Raw genomic sequence first — 22171 nt, 5'->3', positions numbered from 1 at the left:
TGAGGAACTTCAGTTATGAGGAGAAACTAGGAAAGCTGGAACTGTTCTCCTTAGAGCAGAGAAGGTTAAGGGGAAATTTAATAAAGATGTTCAAAAGTATGAGGGTTTTTGATCAAGTAAATAGGGAGAAACTGTTTCCACTGGCAGGTAACCAGAGAACACAGATTTAAGGTAACTGGAAAAAGAATCAGAGGTGGGATGAGGAGACTTTTTTTTAATGTAGCGAGTAGTTATAATCTGGAATGCGCTGCCTGAACGGGTGGTGGAAGCAGATTCAATTGTACTTTCAAAACGGAACTCGGTAAATACTTGAAGGGAAAAAATTGCAGGACTATGGGGAAAGAGCAAGGGAGTGGGACTAATTGGATAGCTCTTTCAAAGAGCCGAAACAGGCACAATTGGCCTCCTTCTGTGCTGTATGATTCTATGATTGCCAATATTGATACCAATAAGACAACCAAGGTGCTGCCCTCCTACTTACCTGCATTAACTCTGCCCATAGAAATCCCTCCACCAATAATTCCCAGTGCTTTGCTAGGGTCTTTGTTGCTTCCTACAACTGATGTGTTCATGGGATGCACTCCTGAAAAAAGACAATTGTGAATGAGTTTTGAAATCAATTTTTTTTTTTGGAATTCTGTGAAACATATAATAGTATTCCTGCTTCAAAGTGAGAAGCTTTAAGGATATTTTTTCCACTTTTGGTGGAAACAATTACAAGCAGATAGTGCATATTAGAATATTGGCTGTGGAGAACAGCATGCCCATTGTGCAGCTCGTCCAATTTTCCATCCTTTAATTTGAATGGGGGGGTTCGATAAGGACATATTTTTGATGTCATTATAAAAGAGTGTTTCAGAAGCTCCTAAAAACATTCAGTAGACAAAGGTTTTATTGTGAATACAAATATGATAGAAAACTGCAAAACTTTAACAGCATCTCATTTATAAACACAATACAGTAGTTCAATATATGTTGGAAACATAGTACCAGCAATAATTTATGAAACACAGTTAAACTTTTTACTCCCACCCTCTCCAAGAAAAAGGCACTGAAGCAAAATATAATAGTGCTGGAGTAAATATTGAGGGATAAATGAGCAGTTCATCTGTTTTGGTGGTCTTGGTTGAGGGATGAATGTTGGCCAGGGCACTGGGAGAACTCCTGTTATAGAATATTTTACATCCATTTGAACAGGCAAACAAAGCTTTAAGATGGTATCTAGTGCACTAACTCCCCCGCAAAGTCCATCTCAGCTCTTTGTTACATTAAGGGGGAAAAATTCGATAGGGGCCATTTTCAGGCGGGGGTTGCATGATGTGCTATTACCCCGTGCCCAATGACCCCTGCGCAGGCAGGACGTGAGTTTCGGCTGACCCGAGGACTCACCTGCAATCAGCGTTCCATTCCGGGCCTTGCACGTGGAATCAATGCAATTCACACTTTCGCTCAATCTCTTAAAGGGAGGATATTTCTTAGAAATCTCTTAAAGGTAGCTGGTACCAGTTATTTGCTGAAAATAACAGTCTACTGTCTGCATGGAGTCTGAACAGAGATCAGACATCGCACACATAAAACACAGATGCAGGTCCCATCCCTATGTTTACACACTGATGAGTTATGTTAAAACATTGAATAAAGGTTGCGCACTACTAAATCCCATATCCTCCAATCTGCACGCCAGACCTCACCAATCTGCTGATCTGAGTTGGTACCAGGCCTGCGAGAGTGCGTGTACCAAGGTTCTCTGCTAATGCACTAGAGACCTTGGTGCAAGAGGTGGACAGAAGGAGGGACATCCTACATCCGCAGTGGGGGGGGGGGGGGCAGGGGGGCGCAGAAACAAGAGGCCCTCCAGACATATATCCAAAAGGCAGTGGGAGGCAGTGGGGGATGAAGTCAGTGCCAGGCGCACAGCATCATGAACACGGATGCAGTGCAGGAAGAAGTTCAATGCTTTGACATGAGTGGTCAAGGTGAGTGAGGTCAACTGTCAAGTGGTGTCTCCTACCAACTGCACCACGCATTACAACCCCTATCACCCACATACCAACAAACTCACTCTTTCTATCAGTACTCAACTCTTCCAACCAAATGCTTCCTCTCCCTTTCACATTACCACTGTTTCAAGCCGCCCACCCACAACACACACTGGCAGCTATTCAACTATGACAGGCACATCACCCAGACACATGTCCGGCTTTCTTGCGGGAGAAGGTGGCGCGTATCAAGAGGCAGCAAGTGGCAGTGGCATTTAACCCCTCAAGCATGTTCCACCATTCAATGAGATCATGGTGGACCTGTGACCTAACTCCATATACCCGCCGTAGCCCCATGTCCTTTAATACCCTTGGTTCACAGAAATCTATCAATCTCAGATTTAACATTCACAAGTGAGCTAGCATCAACTGCCATCTGCAGAAGAGTGTTCCAAACGTCTTCCACCCTTTCCGTGTAGAAGCATTTCCTAACTTCACTCCTGCACGTCCTGGCTCTAAATGTTAGGCCAAGTCCCCGTGTCCTAGTATTCAAGTCTAGCAAACCTCCAAAAACAGTTACAAATGTCTCAGCAGCCGGAAGCAATAATCCAGCCACTAACCTGTATCCTGCACGATCCCTTTACATAGCGCTGGTGGGGGTGGGGGGTCCTCCAGGCACTCTAAGACACGTTCAGATGGTCGGGATTAAGACTGTGCGTTGAGTTGAGCGTCAGGCACATTTTGGGACATATCACTTTAAATCAGCGTTGCACTGATTGAAGCCATTTTCTCCCTACTTTTCATGATTCCAGCATTCGTTATCCGCGCCTGCGCTAACTCCTATACCAAGACGGCGTCTGGCGCACGTCACACTGGAAATGTGCGCGCGCATCCAAGACGCCATCATGGATGTCAGAGAGGCCATGTAGTGCCCAAACAACGGGGCGCGATACGGCCCAATTTAGTGTCCTAATTCTCTTAATGAAGCCTATTCTCCTTGTACATTAATTCTTCCATCAAGGCTTATTCGGCTAGTACCTTAAGTATTCCATTGAAACCCATACCTCTCATACTTTAACTCTCCCATTATGGTGTCTAATTGTATTTTGAATAAGCCTAGTGTATTTGTCTCCATTACATTGTTTGATATTATTCCAAACATTTCTTATTCTCTAAGCAAAGATGTTCCTGAGATCTGTTCTCACTTAGCATTTCTACTTAGCACTTATTTCCATTTTTGTCCTCTGGTCCTTTTTCAATGAACTTTACGGTAATAATCTGGGTTTAATTTATCTACCATTTAATATTACATACAATTCGATAGGTTCCCCACTTAACCACCTCCTTTCTAGCCTGTAAAAGTTAATCCATTCTAACCTTCCCTCATAGTTCACCTCCTTTACACTTGGGATCAGTTTCACTGCCCTTCTTTCTTCCCTTTTTAAACACAAATGTGACTTGATGACCAAAATTGAACACAATATTTGAAGTTAAAATAAAAAGATTTAAAAAAAGAAAAAATGCAAAATGCTGGAAATCTGTAATAAAAACAGAAAGTGCTTCAAATGCACAGCAGGTCAGTCAGCATCTATATAGAGAAAAGTCAGGTTGTGATGTTTCCAGTGTGTACCCTTCATCAGAACTAAAGACTGAAAGATGAACAGGAATTTTAGCAGTTTGAAATTTTGAGTGAGAGAAAGGGGAGGCAGGAGAGAGAATGAACAGATATACCAATCACTGAGAGGGAGGGCAAGGATCCCTGCAAGTATACTTCTTTCTGTTTGGTCTCCCTGCAGCCACAGCTGTTTGCTCCTTTCTTGTGTTGCTGCTCCTCCTTGTCCTCTAGCTAGAGTGGAATTGGCAGAAGCACCCCCATCAAGAGAAAAATGCATTGCCAGAAGCTCTTTAAGAATTCAGAATATTCTACAGCCACTATAAGCACTTTAAAATCATCTTAGTAGCAAAAAAATACTATCTACTACAAATATAATGTCCCTCAAAGTTTTGCAGCATTTTAGCTGAAAGCAGGTGAGGATTCTTTTAAATACCATTAAAGATGGCTGCCTCCCAACTTGTCACACCCACGGTTTGTGGGCAGGTTGAGGAACAAGTGCGGGTAAAGACAAAATTAGCATCGGAGTCTTGATTCCGTCATTTGACCCCGAATTGCATAAAGTAATAAGGGTCCTGCCTGTTTCCGGCAGGAGCTCTAAATCGAGGCCCACCTGAAAATCGGAATGAGTGGATCTCCAGCAGTTTAGTTAGGAATTCATTTTTTTCTGCAATTTCTCTCCTACTGCCACCCCATTTTTAGGTGTAAACAGGAGACGAAAATTAACCCCCATGTGTCCGTCAGTCCAGAGAAGAGAGGAAAAACAACCATGGGCTCACACCTGATAAACTGTCTCCACTCCAAATGTTGACCCACCCCACATCAGAAAGCACTGTAACAAATGTTGGGTTTGTGCCAGATATTCTCTTGGGTTCAGTGTCACCGATCATTCATATAAGTGAATCCTATGTTCACTAAGATCAGGAGTTTACCTTTGCTGCCCAATATATGGCTAAACGATAGTGTGACCCTAAAATCACAACAGTAAGACCAATTTTTTTGTATACAAGCTTTTATGATTTCACACCCGCAACACATACGTTCTCCTGTATATTCAGAAAGAGTACTAAAAAGCACATGATGAACCAGGGCCAATTGTAAACCAACGAACGTTTATTTTACATGAAATATCTGAATAACAGAAAACAGTTTTGACAGTGAGATTCACCTATCTGCACTCGCTCCCTGTATCATAAAAATAATAGAACTTGCAACTTCGCACTGGCATGGGTTGAATCATTTTACAAGTTAGCAGTCCCTGAACTAACTTTTACAGGCTCCATGCATTCATGCCTTGACCTAGTGTCTCAAAGCTTCTGACTGCTCCAGAATAAACCCCCACATGGGCTGGGGCCCCATGGAAACTACACCATCTGTGTAGCTAAGCCCCACACTGGGCACATAAATGAAAATCATTCTAGCGTTAAAGGTGTGTACTGTTCTAGGATGTGCTGGATGACACCCATTGTCTCAGAACTCTATGGAAGATTGGAACATAGGAACAGGAGTAGGCCATTCAGCTTCTCGAGCCTGCTCTGCCATTCCATTAGATCATGGCTGATCTGTACCTCAACAACATTTACCGGCCTTAGCTCCATATTCCTTGATATCCTTACCTAACAAAAATCTATCGATCTCAGTCCTGAAAGCTCCAATTGACCCAACATCCACAGCCTCTTGGAGTAGAGAATTCCAGGTTTCTACTACCCTTTGTGTGCAAAAATGTTTCCTGATTTCACTGCTAAATGGCCTAGCTCTAATTTTAAGATAATGTCCCCTTGTTCTTGATTCCCTCATTAGAGGAAATAGTTTATATGTATCTAACCTATCAAATCCTTTTAACATTCTAAACACCTTGATCAGATCACCCCTCAATCTTCTATATTCAAGGGAATACAAGCCAGGTTTAGGCAACCTGTCCTCATAATTTAACTCTCTAAGCCCAGGTACCATTCTGGTGAATCTGCGCTGCACTCCCTCCAAGGCCAATATATCCTTCCTGAGTTGTGGTGCCCAAAACTGACGACCGTTTTACTATTTATATGTTTACAAAAGACTTTTGGGTTACCCGCTAATCTTTTCCCATACACTATCTTTGCCCCTCTTATTTTGTTTTTCAGTTCACCTCTGCATTTTCTGCAATCTGCTTGATTCTCTACTGTATTATGAACCTGATACTTACCATAAGCCTCTTTTTACTGTTTCATATGAATCACTATATCTTTAGTCATCTAGGGTGCTCTCCTCCTCATAGGAATGTGCCTAGTCTGTACCAGATTTATCTCCTCTTTGAAGGCCTCCCATTGTCCAATTACTGTTTTACCTGCTATTCTTTGTTTTCAATCCACCTGGGCCAGATCTCATTTCAGCTCACTGAAGCTAGCCCTCTTCCATTTGAGTATCTTCACCTTTGATTGTTCCTTGTCCCTTTCCATAACTGCTCTAAATCTAATGATATTGTGATCACTGTTTCCCAAATGCTCCCCACCAAAACATGTTCCACTTGCCCCACTTCATTCCCCAGAACTAGATCTAGCACTGCTTCCTTCCTCATAGGGCTGAAAACATACTGATCAAGAAAGTTTTCCTGTACACATTTCAGGAATTCCTACCCCTCCTTGCCTTTTACACTGTTTTTATCCCAGTCTATATTAGGATAATTAAAGTCCCCTATTATCACTACTCTATTGTTTTTACATTGTTCTGAAATCTGCTGGAAGAATTGCTCCTCCATCTCTTTCCCACTATTTGGTGGTCCACAGTAAACACCCAACAGCATAACAGCTCCTATTCTGCTCCTTAACTCTAACCAAATAGATTCTATCTTTGAATGCTCAAGCACATAATTTCATACCAGCGCTTTAACAGTATCTTTGATCAATACTGCCACCTCCCTCCTTTTTTGCCTTTCCTATTCCTCCAGAATACATTGTGGCCAGGAATATTAAGTTCCCATTCCTGCCCTTGTTTGAGCCTGGTCTCCTTTATAACCACTATATCATAATCCCAAGTGGCAACTTGTGCCTGCAGCTCACCAACATTATTTATAGCACTCCGTGCATTTACGCACATCCACTCCAAACCAGCCTGAGTCTGTTTTCTCAATGCAAAGACCACTCCTTATTCTAATGCTGTTTGTCCCTACCAATCCTTTATGCACCTTGTTTCCCCTCCCCCTGCCAAATTAAACCCTCTCCCACAGCACTAGTTAACCTCCCCGTGAGGACATTGGTCCCAGCCCTGATCAGGTGCAACCCATCCATCTTGTACAGGTCCATCCTGTCCCAGGAATCTGAAGATGGCCTTCCTGCACCATTTCTCCAGCCATGCATTAACTGCTGTATCTTGCTGTTCCTATACACACTAGCGTGTAACACTGAGAGTAATCCAGAGATTACCACCTTTGAGGTCCTGCTCTTTAGTATCCTCCCTAGCTCCTGAAACTCTATCTGTAGGACCTTAACCCTTTTCCTTCCTATGTCATGGTTCCAACATGAACCACGACTTCTGGCTGCTCCCCTTCACCCTGTAGAATGTTCTGAGCCTCTTCCATGGCACCAGGAGGCAACACACCATGTGGGACTCATGCCGGCAGTTGCAGAAACGCCTGTCTATCCCCCTGACTTATCAAATCCCATATAACTGCATTTCTACACTTTCCTGTACTCCCCATGCAGTCCTTTGCCCCACGGTGCCATGGATTTGCTCTAGACTGCATTCCCCAAGGTGCCATCACCCTCACTGCACTGCAGCGCATTTTTAGCACTGAAAATCGGTTTGTGAGTGCCACACTTCGGGAGGATTCCTGCACTACTTGCTACCATGCCAGATAGCCACCCACTTACTGTCCTCCTGAACTCTCTGTGGCTGTGGGGTGACCACCTCCTGGAACATGCAATCCAAGAAACTTTCAGTCTCCCGTATGTGAAGATCTGTAGCTACTAATATTCAGACCAGAGTGCTGTAGAATGCCCAGCAGAAAAGTGATAATTTTCCTGAAACTTGCGTTGAGTTGCATTGGAACAAAGGAGGAGAGTAAAGACCAAGAGGTCAGAGTGGGAATGAGAGAGGAAGTTAAAAGTAGGAGGTCAGGGTCACCCTTGTGGACAGAACATTTCAGCAAAGTGGTCACTTAATCTGCAGCAGAATCTCCCCAATGTAGAACAGACGAGTGTGGTCTGACTAGTGTATTGTAAAATCTTAGCTTAACTTCTAAAGGAAGGAAGCTTTACTCAATATTTATCTGTGCTATTCACGACCTGAGAGCTGACACAAGGTGCCTATTCCTCAGGACTAATATCTTTTACTTTCATGAGCACATAAAAATTATTTTTCAAAAAAATAAACATTACTTTAAAATAAGAAAGTTAGCAAAGATTTAAAGATTAGCAAAAAAAAAACACAATATTGCTATACATACGAAAAGAGATTACTTTCTTTTTCGTACTGTCCAAACCATTCTTTGCATATCATTTGCCTCCACCCATCTTCCTTAATATTCCCCACTGTGATTTGAAGTGTTGAAATGTATTTGATTTTGCTAAAATTTTCCTTCGCTGTTTAATCACAAGCCTATACTGCAATCTATCCTTCGCTGTTTAATCACAGCCTGTACTGTAGACTAGCTCTGTTAAAACGAGTTAAAGACTGGTCTGTGGGAAGTACTTTTGTGATTCAGGAACATTAAGGGAATAGATTGCTAGAACCCTGAGGTTTTACAAAAAATTGTGGAACGAGGGGGTGATATGAGCTCAGGCTTAGATGCAAGCTGCACAGAGTTTACTACTTTACACAATGGGTATTGAATGTGTGGAGTGACTGTCCAGGAAGGCAGATAGTGTGAAAAAATTTAAGGGAGGATTGAATAGAGTGGATGATTGGAGAGGTTTCAGCTTTTGGGACTGGCCAGATGGACTACTAGATTGATTTCTGGGATGAGAGGGTTGTCTGATGAGGAGAGATTGAGTAGAATGGGCCTATATTCTCTGGAGTTTAGAAGAATGAGAGGTGATCTCATTGAAACGTATAAAATTCCATAGAGGGCTTGACAGGGTAGATGCTGAGAGGCTGTTTCCCCTGGCTGGAGAGTCTAGAACTAGGGGTCATAGTCTCAAGGTAAGGGGTCAGCCATTTAGAAACGAGATGAGGAAAAAATCTTTCACGCAGAGGGTTGTGAATCTTTGGAATTCTCTATCCCAGAGGGTTGTGGATGCTCATTGAGTGTATTCAAGTTGGATCCAAAATCAGCTCAGTGGCAGGAAGCAAAGGGTAATGGTCGACGGGTGTTTTTGTGACTGGAAGGCTGTTTCCAGTGGGATTCCGCAGGGCTCAGTACTAGGTCCCTTGCTTTTTGTGGTATATATTAATGATTTGGACTTAAATGTAGGGGGCATAATTAAGAACTTTGCAGATGATACAAAAATTGGCCGTGTGGTTGACAGTGAGGAGGAAAGCTGTAGACCTGCAGGAAGATATTAATAGACTGGTCAGGTGGGCAGAAAAGTGGCAAATGGAATTCAATCCAGAGAAGTGTGAGGTAATGCATTTGGGGAGGGCAAACAAGGCAAGGGAGTACACAATAAATAGGAGGATACTGAGAGGTGTAGAGGAAGTGAGGGACCTTGGAGTGCATGTCCACAGATCCCTGAAGGTAGCAGGACAGGTAGATAAGTTGGTTAAAAAGGTAGATGGGCTACTTTCCTTTATCAGACAAGGCACTGAATATAACAGCAGAGAGGTTATGCTAGAACTATATAAAACACTAGTTAGGCCACAGCTTGAGTACTGCGTAAAGTTCTGGTCACCACATTACAGGAAGGATGTAATTGCACTGGAGAGGGTACAGAGGAGATTTACAAGGATGTTGCCAGGACTGGAGAATTTTAGCTATGAGGTGAGATTGGATAAGCTGGGGTTGTTTTCTTTGGAACAGAGGAGGCTGAGAGGTGATTTAATTGAGGTGTACAAAATTATGAAGGGTCTAGAAAGAGTGGATAGGAAGGACCTATTTCCCTTAGCAGAGAGGTCAATAACCAGGGGGCATAGATTTAAAGTGATTAGTAGAAGGGCTGAGGAAAAACTTTTCACCCAGAGGGTGGTGGGGGTCTGGAACTCACTGCCTGAAAGGGTGGTAGAGGCAGAAACCCTCATCACATTTAAAAAGTACTTGGATACACACTTGAAGTGCCATAACCTACAAGGCTAAGGACCAAGTGCTAGAAAGTGTGATTAGGCTGGGTGGCTCATTTATGGCTGGTGCGGACATGATGGGCCGAATGGCCTCCTTCTGTGCCGTAAATTTTCTATGATTCTATGACTGAGATCGATGGATATTTGGACTCAAGGGGATTCAAGGGATATGGGGATTGGGCGGGAAAGTGGGGTTAAGGTAGAAGATCAGCCATGATCTTATTGAACAATGGAGCAGGCTTGAGGGGCTGTATGGATTACTCCTGCTCCTATTTCTTATGTATCTTATCCAGTCATGTTCTTTCCTATGTTCCTGTGCAGTATGGCTGCATTGTTCCATTTGGTCAGCCGTAAACCAGGGAAGTAGCTGCTGTGCTATTTCCCTGCGTGATCACAGAACCAGTTTTGTGCCTTCTCACTGAGTTCTCTTAGTATATCCGTGCATGACACCATCGCTTACCACCCACCCCCCGGTGGGTAAGGGCCGAAATTCTGTGAGAATTTACAATGGTAGTATTCAACTTTCAACAAGGTGCAAGGAAATCACTGAGACGCTGAAGGGCGACACAATCAAAGTCTTGCTGTGAGTGGTGAGACAACACACCCACACCAGCATGTCTGCATCCCTGCAAAGCATGTGTGCGTTTGACAGGCTCAGCTGTATCAACGCACTCTGGCCCATTTTCCCCAAGCTGCAGCACACCACTTCTGATGTTCAGCTGCTAAGGTCATATTTCTGCACACTGCCAGTCTGGCTGTGCGCTTTTTGATGGCTCCTCACTAATCACTGCCAGCAGCTTCTGCTGATCCCTGTACATTCATGTTTAAACCTTTTCCTCTTCAGCGTGCACAGACGCTTAAGCATTATAGGTCTCCAGACCACTGCACGTGCTAAATGTGGAAATGCCATGGTAGCCCCACGTCCTCGGGCTTTCTTCACTTCTATAGAGTTTGCAAACTCAGTCAAGTACATGAATGACAATTGTATGCTGCACAATCAGCTTTGCTAACCTGTCACGTCTCTGCAATCTGTTGCAGTTCTTTCCACTGATCCCATGTTTAGGAATTCTTGCAACTGTCTGTCCTCATTCTACAGTCCTTGTCTCATTAAATTTCCCCATACTCACTATGAGGTAGGTCTGGTCGGTTAAGCCTCCTGTGAGGGACCTTCGTCAGCTCCCTTAGAGAATCGGTACAAACTAGATTGTTCAAGATTCCCTTTATCTGGCCAGTCAAACAGATTGTAAATCACCACTGAATGAATCAAACATGATTTGCCTTTACAAAGGCCAACTGCCAACTTGACTTTCTTTTCTGTGCTCTGGGGGAGTGGAAGTTATGAATAGAACAGAGTGTTATGGAATCAACAGCGGGCACCCTCACTCATGACCTTAAGTCAGAGGGAAGGTCGTTGATGAGGTAGCTGTTGGGCTCGGCACCTTCCCCGAGGAACTCCTGCAGTAATTTCCGGGGGCTGTGAAGGCTGGCAGATAGCCACTTTCCTCTGCGCCTAGTATGCCTCCAGCCACTAGAGGTTTTTCCCATAGACTTCCCATGACATAGGATTTGCTGGAGCTCCTTTGTGCCTTGCTTGGTTGAATGCTGCCTTGTTGTCGAGGGCAGCCACTCCTTCCTCTCCTGTGGCATTCACCTCTTGTGTTCATGATTGGATCAAGACTGTGCTGAGCTCTGGAGCCAAGTTGTCCTGGGCGAACGCAAACTTAGCATCGGAGAACAGGTTGGCGGTGTGCAGGTGTTGCTTGATGGCACTATTACTGATTCCTACCGTCACTCTACTGATGATTGGGAGGAGGTTAACAGGATGGTATGTAGCCGGGTTAAAGTTATCCTGTTTATCTGTGGATAGGGCATACCTGGGTGACCCTCCACATTAACAGGTAGATGCCGTTGTCTGGAGCAGCTTGGCTAGAGGAGCAGCAAGCTCTGGTGTTGGTGTCTTCTGCAATTCAGCTGGGATGTTTTCACAATCCATGGCCTTCGCTCTGCCCAGAGCACTGAGCCACTTCCTAATGTCATGTAGAATGAGCTGAATAGGTTGCACACTGGTACCCATGATGGTAGGGACCTCGGGAAGAGGCCAAGCGGGAATGTACACTCAGCATCTCTGGCTGAAGACGCTTGTATACATTTTAACTGTAGTCTTCAGTACCCCAATGTAGGGCTTCACCACCTTTTAGGATGTGGGAGATTCATGGAGCCACCTCCTCCTGTTAGTTGCCAGGTTGTCTGCCACCTTTCTTGATTGGATGAGGTGGAACCACAGAGCTTTGCTCTGATCCATTGATTGTGGGATAGCTTAGCTCTGCTTATTGTGTGCTGCCTTTCCTGTTTAGCGTGCAGGCAACTCTTTACAGTAGCTTCACTAGGTTCTTAGCCTATTAAAAGGCAAACCTTTTGTGGCTCCCGAGATGCTCTTCTAGACCGCGTATTACACCAGACATAATCCCCTGGCATGATGAGCGACAACTGCAAGCCATGAGGCTGAAGAGGACGGAAAGGGATGCAGATGCTGCTGACAACATGACTCACCTCCACACTGTCCTGCCGGCATACTAACAAGGTAATGTCTGCAGACACCTGGGTGGAATCACATTGCAAATTAAGCTATACCATGTGTGCAGCCAAAGGAGAAACATGTGCACAACCAGAGGTAGGGAACAACCAAGGGTGGAGAAATAGCCAGCATCAGGTCCCTTGGCAGACAAAGGAGGAATCAAGGTCTGCCACTCCTGGACACACACCAGGGTGTCTTGGGGGGGGAGGGGGAGGGGGGGGGGCGGGGCGGGGGGGGAAATGGAGGAGGCTGATACTGGGATGGAGGAGTGTTTCTAGAGGTCTGAATTTTTGAGGTCAGCTGATATTTTGATGAGTCAGTTGTTAACGAATTCTGGTTCGTTTCACGTCACTAAATCTGGTTTGGCCTGTTCCCTCGTCCGCTCTAAAACTATTGTTCAAGAAAACTATCCTGCATACTTTCTAGAAATTTACATTACATAGAATTTACAGAACATTCGGACCAACTAGTCTATGCCGGTGCATATGCTTCACATGAGCCTTCTCCCACCTTACTTCATCTCACCCTATCAACATATCTTTCTATTCCTTTCTCCCTCATGTACCTACCTAGCTTCCCCTTAAATGCATCTATGCTATTCGCCTCAACCACTCCATGTGGTAGCGAGTTCCACATTCTCACCTCTCGGAGTAAAGATCCTGCTCCTAATTTCCTTATTGGATTTATTAGTGACTATCTCATGTTTACGTCCCCTAGTTTTGGACTCCCCCACAAGTGGAAACACCTTCTCTATGTCGACCTTATCGAACCTCTTCATAATTTTAAATGTCACTACGTCTATAATTATGATGGGGTTCAATAGGTAAAGACCTCTAATCAGACCACTTTTTAATATTCTCTTTTCTGGAGAAAAGAGCCCCAACCTGTTCACTCTTTCCTGATAGCTGTACCCTGAGTTCTGGCATCATCTTTTTTACACCTCCTCCAGTGCTTCTACATCTTTTTTGTAATATGGAGACCAGAACTGTGCACAGTATTCTAAGTGTGATCTAACCAAGGTTCTATATAAGTTTAACCATAACTTCTTTGCTGTTGAATTCTATTTCTCTAGAAACGTACCCCAGTGCTTTGTTTGCATTTTTTATGGTTTTGTTAACCTGCGTTGCAACTTTTAATGATTTGTGAATCTGTACCCCAGATCCCTTTGTGCCACTACCTCATTTACACTCTTATTTTACAAGTGGGTCGCCTCCTTATTCCTCCGACCAAAATGTACCATCTCATTTATCTGTATTGAAATTTATTTGCCATTTACATGCCCATTCTGCAAGAGTGTTAATGTCTTCTTGTACTTTGTCGCAGTCTTCCTCAGTATTAACTATGTCCCCAAATTTGGCGTCATCCGCAAATTTTGATATACTACTTCCAATTCCAGAGTCCAAATCATTTATGAAAATGGTGAATACAAGTGGTCCTAGCTCCGATCCTTGTGAAACACCACTTCCCACCTTCTGCCAGTCTGAGTAAATACCTTTAACCCCTACACTCTGTTTTCGGTTTTATAGTCAGTGTGCTATCCATTCTGCTACTTGTGCCCTGACTGCATATGGTCTGAGCTTAGTCATGAGTCTACTATGCGGTACCTTATCGAAAGCCTTTTGAAAGTCCATGTATATTATATCCATTGCATTAACCTGGTCTACTTTTTTTTTATTCGTTCATGGGATGTGGGCGTCGCTAGCGAGGCCGGCATTTATTGTCCATCCCTAATTGCCCTTGAGAAGGTGGTGGTGAGCCGCCTGCTTGAATCGCTGCAGTCCATGTGGTGAAGGTTCTCCCACAGTGCTGTTAGGAAGGGAGTTCCAGGAATTTGACCCAGCGACGATGAAGGAATGGCGATATATTTCCAAGTCGGGATGGTGTGTGACTTGGAGGGCAACGTGCAGGTGGTGTTGTTCCCATGTGCCTGCTGCCCTTGTCCTTCTAGGTGGTACAGGTCGCGGGTTTGGGAGGTGCTGTCGAAGAAGCCTTGGCGAGTTGCTGCAGTGAATCCTGTGGATGGTATACACTGCAGCCACTGTGCGCCGGTGGTGAAGGGAGTGAATGTTTAGGGTGGTGGATGGGGTGTCAATCAAGCGGGCTGCTTTGTCCTGGATGGTGTCGAGCTTCTTGAGTGTTGTTGGAGCTGCACTCATCCAGGCAAGTGGAGAGTATTCCATCACACTCCTGACTTGTGCCTTGTAGATGGTGGAAAGGCTTTGGGGAGTCAGGAGGTGAGTCACTTGCCGCAGAATACCCAGCCTCTGACCTGCTCTTGTAGCCACAGTATTTATATGGCTGGTCCAGTTAAGTTTCTGATCAATGATGACCCCCAGGATGTTGATGATGGGGGATTCGGTGATGGTAATGCCGTTGAATGTCAAGGGGAGGTGGTCATTGCCTGGCACTTGTCTGGCGTGAATGTTACTTGCCACTTATGAGCCCAAGCCTGGATGTTGTCCAGGTCTTGCTGCATGCGGGCTGCTTCATTATTTGAGGGGTTGCGAATGGAACTGAACATTGTGCAATCATCAACGAACATCCCCATTTCTGACCTTATGATGGAGGGAAGGTCATTGATGAAGCAGCTGAAGATGGTTGGGCCAAGGACACTGCTCTGAGGAACCGCTGCAGCAATGTCCTGGGGCTGAGATGATTGGCCTCCAACAACTACCACCATCTTCCTTTGTGCTAGGTATTACTCCAGCCATTGGAGAGTTTTCCCCGATTCCCATGGACTTCAATTTTACTAGGGCTCCTTGGTGCCACACTCGGTCAAATGCTGCCTTGATGTCAAGGGCAGTCACTCTCACCTCACCTCTGGAATTCAGCTCTTTTGTCCATGTTTGGACCAAGGCTGTAATGATGTCTGGAGCCGAATGGTCCTGGCGGAACCCAAACTGAGCATGAAAATGTTGGCGTATTGGAGTGCAAATTTGGTCCCCATGGCTGTTCCGTGTGTTTGGGTAAAGAACTGGTTATCGAAGGTTATTTTCATGCACAAGTTCGAGCAGGACTTCTTCACTGCACAGGACCTCCAACCAACGCTATACACCAGATACATCGACGACATTTTCTTTCTATGGACCCACGGCGAAGAATCACTGAAGAGACTACACGATAACATCAACAAGTTCCATCCCACCATCAAGCTCACCATGGACTACTCCTGAGAATCGGTTTCTTTCTTGGACACACGAATCTCCATCAAAGACGGGCACCTCAGCACTTCACTCTACCGCAAGCCCACGGACAACCTCACGATGCTCCACTTTTCCAGCTTCCACCCTAACCACGTCAAAGAGGCCATCCCCTATGGACAGGCCCTGCGAATACACAGGATCTGCTCAGACGAGGAGGAACACGATGGACACCTACAGACGCTGAAAAACGCCCTCGTAAGAACGGGATATGACGCTCGACTCGTCGATTGACAGTTCCGACGGGCCGCAGCGAAAAATCGCACAGACCTCCTCAGAAGACTAACACGGGACGCAACCAACAGAGTACCCTTCGTCGTCCAGTACTTCCCCGGAGCGGAGAAACTACGCCATGTTCTCCGCAGCCTTCAACATGTCATCGATGACGACGAGCACCTCGCTAAGGCCATCCCCACACCTCCACTACTCGCCTTCAAACAGCCACCCAACCTTAAACAGACCATCGTTCGCAGCAAATTACCCAGCTTTCAGGAGAACAGCATCCACGACACCACACAACCCTGCCACGGCAACCTCTGCAAGACATGCCAGATCATCGACACAGATACCACCATCACACGAGAGGACACCACCCACCAGGTACATGGTTCATACTCCTGTGAGAATTGTCTACCTCATACGTTGCAGGAAAGGATGCCCCGGAGCATGGTATATTGGCGAGACCATGCAGACACTGCGACAACGGATGAAAGGACACCGCGCAACAATCGCCAGACAGGAGGGTTCCCTCCCAGTCGGGGAACACTTCAGCAGTCAAGGACATTCAGCCACCGATCTTCGGGTAAGCGTTCTCCAAGGCAGCCTTCGAGACACACGACAACGCAAAATCGTCGAGCAGAAATTGATAGCCAAGTTCCGCACCCATGAGGACGGCCTCAACCGGGATCTTGGGTTCATGTCACGCTACACGTAACCCCACCAGCGAATAAAGGTTATCTATTTTTAATACAACGGGTCATTCTCTGTCTTTCTCTTCCTTTCGGATGTTTCTCCCTCTCTCTCTCCGTCTTGTGTTCCGGCCGTTTGTATATTCGGTGGTCCTGTAGGTAACACCTCTCTGTCTGAACACTTTGATTGCCTTGACAACGGGCAGTTGGAAAGATTATCTGCAATCACCAGGTATTGTTCTCTGGTTATAAATGCGAAACGTTCAAGGAGTCCCACGCTCACCTGACGAAGGAGATAATCTCCGAAAGCTTGTGATTTTCAAATAAAATTGTTGGACTATAACCTGGTGTTGTAAGATTCTTTACATAAGGTGAAGCACTCCTTGTTAAGCTGGTCTCAGAGCTCTGGCAGCTCTGCAGGTCGATGCCTCATGTCCTCCTCCTCTTGCACTTGTTGCTTCCCAGGTGGTGGTAAAGGCTAGTCCCTCATGATGACGAAGTTATGGAGCATGCAGCCAGACTTGTGGGAGAAGCCGAGTGGGCTCTTAACCAGCTTTGCTCTATCTATAGGGAAGGAGATATAGATGTTCCTCATGGTGTGGAGAGCCTCGGTGGCCTCCCTGATGCAGCGTTGAACAGTAAACTGGGATATGTCGCTGATGTCACCTGTCGCTCCCTGGAAAGAGTCCGTGCCATAAAAGTTAAAGGCCATGGTGATCTTGACAGTTACAGGAAGTGCTGTCCATGCCCTGGTGCGACGCTCGAGTGGTGGCTGTAGCAGGCCTCATAGCTCGGTGACAGACTCCTTAGTGAAGCAAAGGTGCCTCAGACATTGCTCCTCAGTAAAGTTAATATAGAAGTGCTCCCTGAATACCCACTGTGGATGTGGCCTCCTGCGCAGTGCCCATCTCCTCCTCCCACATGTGGCAGCTGCTCCTGCTCTCTTCCTTGCTGCTCCCCCTCGTCCTTCAGGCCCGAAGGCAGCCCTACGATACCACCCATGACTGCAGCCAAACTATCTCTGAGCGATCCAACAACAGTACAATACCAGCAAAATCTTGCTGTCTTTCGACAGTGAACTTTCCAGAGCGATAAAACTGACTGAGTATGAGCGCTACATAACTTGGAGTAATTTTATTTTAAATCTGTAATTTGTATTAAAAATAACCATTTAAGAAAGAAAAAGAATTGTTACTCAGGATTAGTTCTTTGATTTACTACCCTCTGTGGTGGGGAAATAAAAGTAGTACCTATATCTGATCTAGCATGCACTTAATGAAGACAAAATTGACTTTTTTGTAATATCAGTTTAAGGGATTATAATTTTTAAAGCATTCCATATATTTATTTTAATACTGATTCAATCTTAATTTAAATTCAGATTTAGTATGTGATGTACTGTATTAATGGGATTATGCATGCAAAACCTTCCTAATAATCAGATTAACTGTTTACTCAGGAAATATATCTTTAATATTTAGTTTTTGGGTTGTATGTACAAAGTATTTTTCACAGATCTAACTATGTACAGTACTAGGTTACCAAAGCTATTTTTGTTTAACTGATTTATTTCTAGAATTCTGGAAACCATTTTGTGACTGTAGAGACATTCTATTACTTTATGGAGCTAGTCACATGCTAGTCTTCATTCTTGGGTTTAAACAATCAGGAGTCTTGCATCTTAAAGCTTTGTGACTGTAGAGAAGGGTTCAGATATTTATAGGACCATTAACATAGGTTAAAAATTGTTTTTTTTCCTCCATACTGTTGTCAATTTAATGCTTTCAACAAAATTTACCATGTGATCTTGTTGGAATCTTGTTTTGAAAAATGGTATTGTAAACCAGGCAGTATTCATAGTTGTTTGTATTTAGAAAGATCGACTCAGGCAGGAATATGATAACTACGAGAAATTATATTTAAAGGCAAAATAGTAGCGCCAAAGGAAATTATAATAGTTCTGCATAAGCATAAAATTATTAAAAAGGCAGCATTGACAGTCTTTGGGTTTAATTGTATTGCAGTCTACAGTTACAAGCAACCAACAACCAATTGAAATGTGCAAGAAACAACAGTCTGAGTAACTTCCCAAATGTGACTTTGTATTACATTTTCACTTTATATATTTTTAAAAGGTTCTCGTATGGAATGATAGGGTTAGATGAAGTAGGGAGTGAGGAGGCTCGTGTGGAGCATAAACATTGGCATGGACCTGTTCAGCTGAATGGTCTATTTCTGAGCCGTATATTCTATGTAATTCAATGCAAAAAATATACCTAAAAACTGTAAGAAGTTAACCAGCATCCTGAAATGTCAAACCAGCCACTAACTTATGAATTCTGCATGATTCCTTTAAATATCGCTGGTGAGGGGTTCTTCCTGCCGGTTAGTGCCAAGTGTTGCTGGGCAAGTTCAGCACGTGGCGAGTCATGCGCTGTGACAAACCAAAATCATGAATGGGTCCTGCAAGAGTCGCAGGACCCTAAATTAAATATCCTCTTCAGCTCTTTATATAACTCTGATGCACACTCCTGACGCCAACTGAGTTGTCTATGCCAATATGGCGCGGGACACATTTCCGGCTCCTAATGAGCACGCGCTTCCTGCCCGCCATTTTTGAATCTTAGGAGGCCGTTTCTCAACTGAGAAACAGGCGGCGCGTGGTCAAAACTCTAGGCTGATATCATAGCGCAAGTAATGCTTGTGTTTTTCTTCCAATTTTCTCATCTGTTCTCGACTCCATTCCTTATACTAGGGTACAGTTCTACAGACACCAGCAACCCTCTGGTACTTTATCTAAGTGGCCACTTTTTATGTGGATTTAGACAGCAAGTGACAGCAGGCTATGCAATGATAAAAGGCATCATTTGAGTCTGTTCTTGTCCTCACCCAATGTCCACTTTCCAGCAAGGGGTTGTGGATAGCAAGCTGGGGTTCATTAGGAAGCCTGGCTGATTTCCCCCTCCTCAACTTTCCTAGCCCTGAGGTGCTGAGGCCAATGGTAGCAATCTACTGTACTCTTAACTCTGTATAGATCATAAATCAAACCAGGAACATTTCAGGCGTGTACATCTCAGTACCACACTAGGTGGTAGACAGAGCCATCTAGTGAACTGTGATCTACTGTTTCTGCTTACCTGGAAGGTATCTCGACTGCCTCAAATAGTGCTGCCTTGCTGAAGATGTAGATAATCCAGAATCCAATCTTGCCACAGTGGTATTTGGAACAGTTTTATTTCCTCTGCTGTTATGGTTTTGTTGTTTGTGCTCGGCTGTACTGTAAATCATAATAGTGCAGTTGGACACAAGTTGACATTGCACATGAATCCCAGAATAATAAATGCAGTACATAAATTTACTTATCCGCCACCTGTCAACTTCTTCTTGTTTACTAGATTGAAGTACAGGCATATCTATCGGATTAATGTACAGAAATTCGTATCGTTCAACTCAGACTTGCTTTGGTTTGCCAAAGGCGTTACTGAAACCATCCCTGCCTTGCAACAGCTCATGTTTTATTAGTAAGTGAAAAAGCGGGTAAATTGGCTACAAATTTTGGGAGGTCTATGCATTAAGTTGATTTTAATCAGTTAATTATAAATTTATTACAAATTAATTTCAGACAGAAAATAGATATAAGTTTCAAAACTGCCAAATTTAAAACTTTTCAGTGGTGTTCTAACTGACCAGTCTCGGGGGAGAGGGAGGAAAAGGGGATGGCATTTTCAGATGTTTACATGCAATGCCATAAATAGAACAGAAAATTTCAAAAGGAGCCAAAGGAATAATAAAAAAATGACTATTTATAGACCAGGAAGGAGTAAATATGGGAGAGTGAGGAAGTTCAGTAACATTGATACCTAGGAGAAATTCACTCAGAGGGTAGTAGGCCTGTGGAATTTGCTGCCCCAGGAAGCTGTGGAAGCTACATCATTGAATAAATTTAAAACAGAAATAGACAGTTTCCTAGAAGGGAATTAGGGGTTACGGGGAGCGGGCAGGAAATTGGACATGAATTTAGATTTGAGGTTAGGATCAGATCAGCCATGATCTTATTAAATGGCGGAGCAGGCTCGAAGGGCCGATTGGCCTACTCCTGCTCCTATTTCTTATGTTCTTATGTTCTTAAATTGAAGTAGAGAATGTGGGATGTTTACATTCAAATTTATGCAGACATGGACTAGGATGTTGATGCAGAAGGGAGTATTTTGTATGCCAAATAAAAGGGGGTGGGGGGTTGAGCAGCTCAAGCTGTAACAGCTTGTATTGATATAATGACTTTACAATAGTAAAATGTCCCAAGGTGCTTCACAGAGGTGAAAACAGATGTCAAGCAGTGATGGGAGAGGAATTATGGGAAAAAGAAAACACTTGCATTTATACAGCACTTTTCATGACTTCAGGATGTCCTAAAGCACTTTACAACCTGAGAAGTGCTTTTGAAATGCAATCACTGTTGTAATGTAGGAAACACGGCAGCCAATTTGCACACAGCAGGAAGTGACCAAAGCCATAGTTGAAGGTAGGTTTTAAGGAAGTGTTGAGAGTGGAGAGAGAAGTAGCAAGGTAGACAGGTTTAGGGAGTGTGTTCCAATGCATGGGGCCAAGAGAGTGGAGATGGCCAAAGGAGAAGACACATGCACAAGGGGTCAGATTTGGAGGAGTGGAGGGTGCATGGCAGGAGAAAGGAGAAGGGGTAAGACATGATGGCAGAGCACTACAGTTGGAAGAACAGACGTTCCACAGGCCCTTGGGTTGGAGGAGACTGCAGTATAAGGGAGTGTGAGGCATTTGTAGGTGAGGTTGAGAATTTTGACTTCAGTGTGGTGGCAGATGAGCAGCCAATGGAGGTTGGCAAGGCTAGTGGTAATAGGGGATGGTGACTTAATGTGGGACAGATGCAAGAGGTGGAGATTTGGTTGAGCTGGAGCTTATGTAGAGTGGAACTCAGGAACCCAACAAGGACAATGTTGAACAAATGAGTATGGAGATGACAAAGGTGTGGATGAGGGTTGGAGTAATGATGGAGAAGAGGTACGGGTAGAGGTTGACAATGATGCAGAAGTGGAAATAGACAGTATTGGCGATGGATAGGATAAGAGGTTTCAAGCTCAGCTTAGGCTCTAACAAAACACCAAAGTTGTACACTATAGGATTCAGTGAGCAGTTGGAGGGGGTGGCCTCCAGTGTAGGAAAGTCATGGACACTACCAGTGTCCCTGCCGACCATGTGTGCAGGAAGTGTGTCCACCTGCAGCTACTGACCGATCGTATCTCGGAGCTGGAGCTGCGGGTGGATTCACTGTGGAGCATCCGCGATGCAGAGAAAATCATGGATAGCACGTTTAGCGAGTTGGTCACACCGCAGGTAAAGGGAGTACAGGCAGGAAGTGAATGGGTGACCACCAGGCAGAGTAAGAGGTGCAGGCAGGTAGTGCAGGGGTCTCCTGTGGCCATCCCCCTCTCAAACAGGTATACCGTTTTGGATACTGTTGTGGGAGATGGCTCACCAGGGGAAGGTGGCAGCGGCCAGGTTCATGGCACCATGGCTGGCTCTGCTGCACAGGAGGGCAGGAAAAAGAGTGGCAGAGCTATAGTGATAGGGGACTCGATTGTAAGGGGAATAGACAGGCGTTTCTGCGGACGCAACCGAGACTCCAGGATGGTATGTTGCCTCCCTGGTGCAAGGGTCAGGGATGTCTCGGAGCG

General features: G+C 44.6%; 1 protein-coding gene across 7 annotated transcripts in view; it reads right to left on the bottom strand.

The window, feature by feature from the left end:
• Positions 1 to 22171, bottom strand: part of mak (male germ cell-associated kinase) — a 136214-nt gene that overhangs the window by 17376 nt on the left and 96667 nt on the right. For all 7 annotated transcript variants that reach the window (XR_010966607.1, XM_068001745.1, XM_068001747.1 and 4 more), the window contains exons 11-12: positions 19601 to 19740; positions 482 to 583 (exon numbers count right to left, since the gene is read on the bottom strand). Coding sequence is in view for 6 of the 7 variants with exons in the window: in XM_068001745.1 (XP_067857846.1) it covers positions 482 to 583; positions 19601 to 19740 (242 nt within the window). In the remaining variant the exon portion in view is untranslated. The remainder of the gene's footprint in view (positions 1 to 481; positions 584 to 19600; positions 19741 to 22171) is intronic.

This window comes from Heptranchias perlo, chromosome 2 (genome assembly GCF_035084215.1).
Source record: "Heptranchias perlo isolate sHepPer1 chromosome 2, sHepPer1.hap1, whole genome shotgun sequence".
In the NCBI taxonomy this organism is placed as follows: domain Eukaryota; kingdom Metazoa; phylum Chordata; class Chondrichthyes; order Hexanchiformes; family Hexanchidae; genus Heptranchias; species Heptranchias perlo.
The sequence above is the reverse complement of the archived record's forward strand: the minus strand, read 5'-3'. Positions and strand labels throughout refer to the sequence as shown.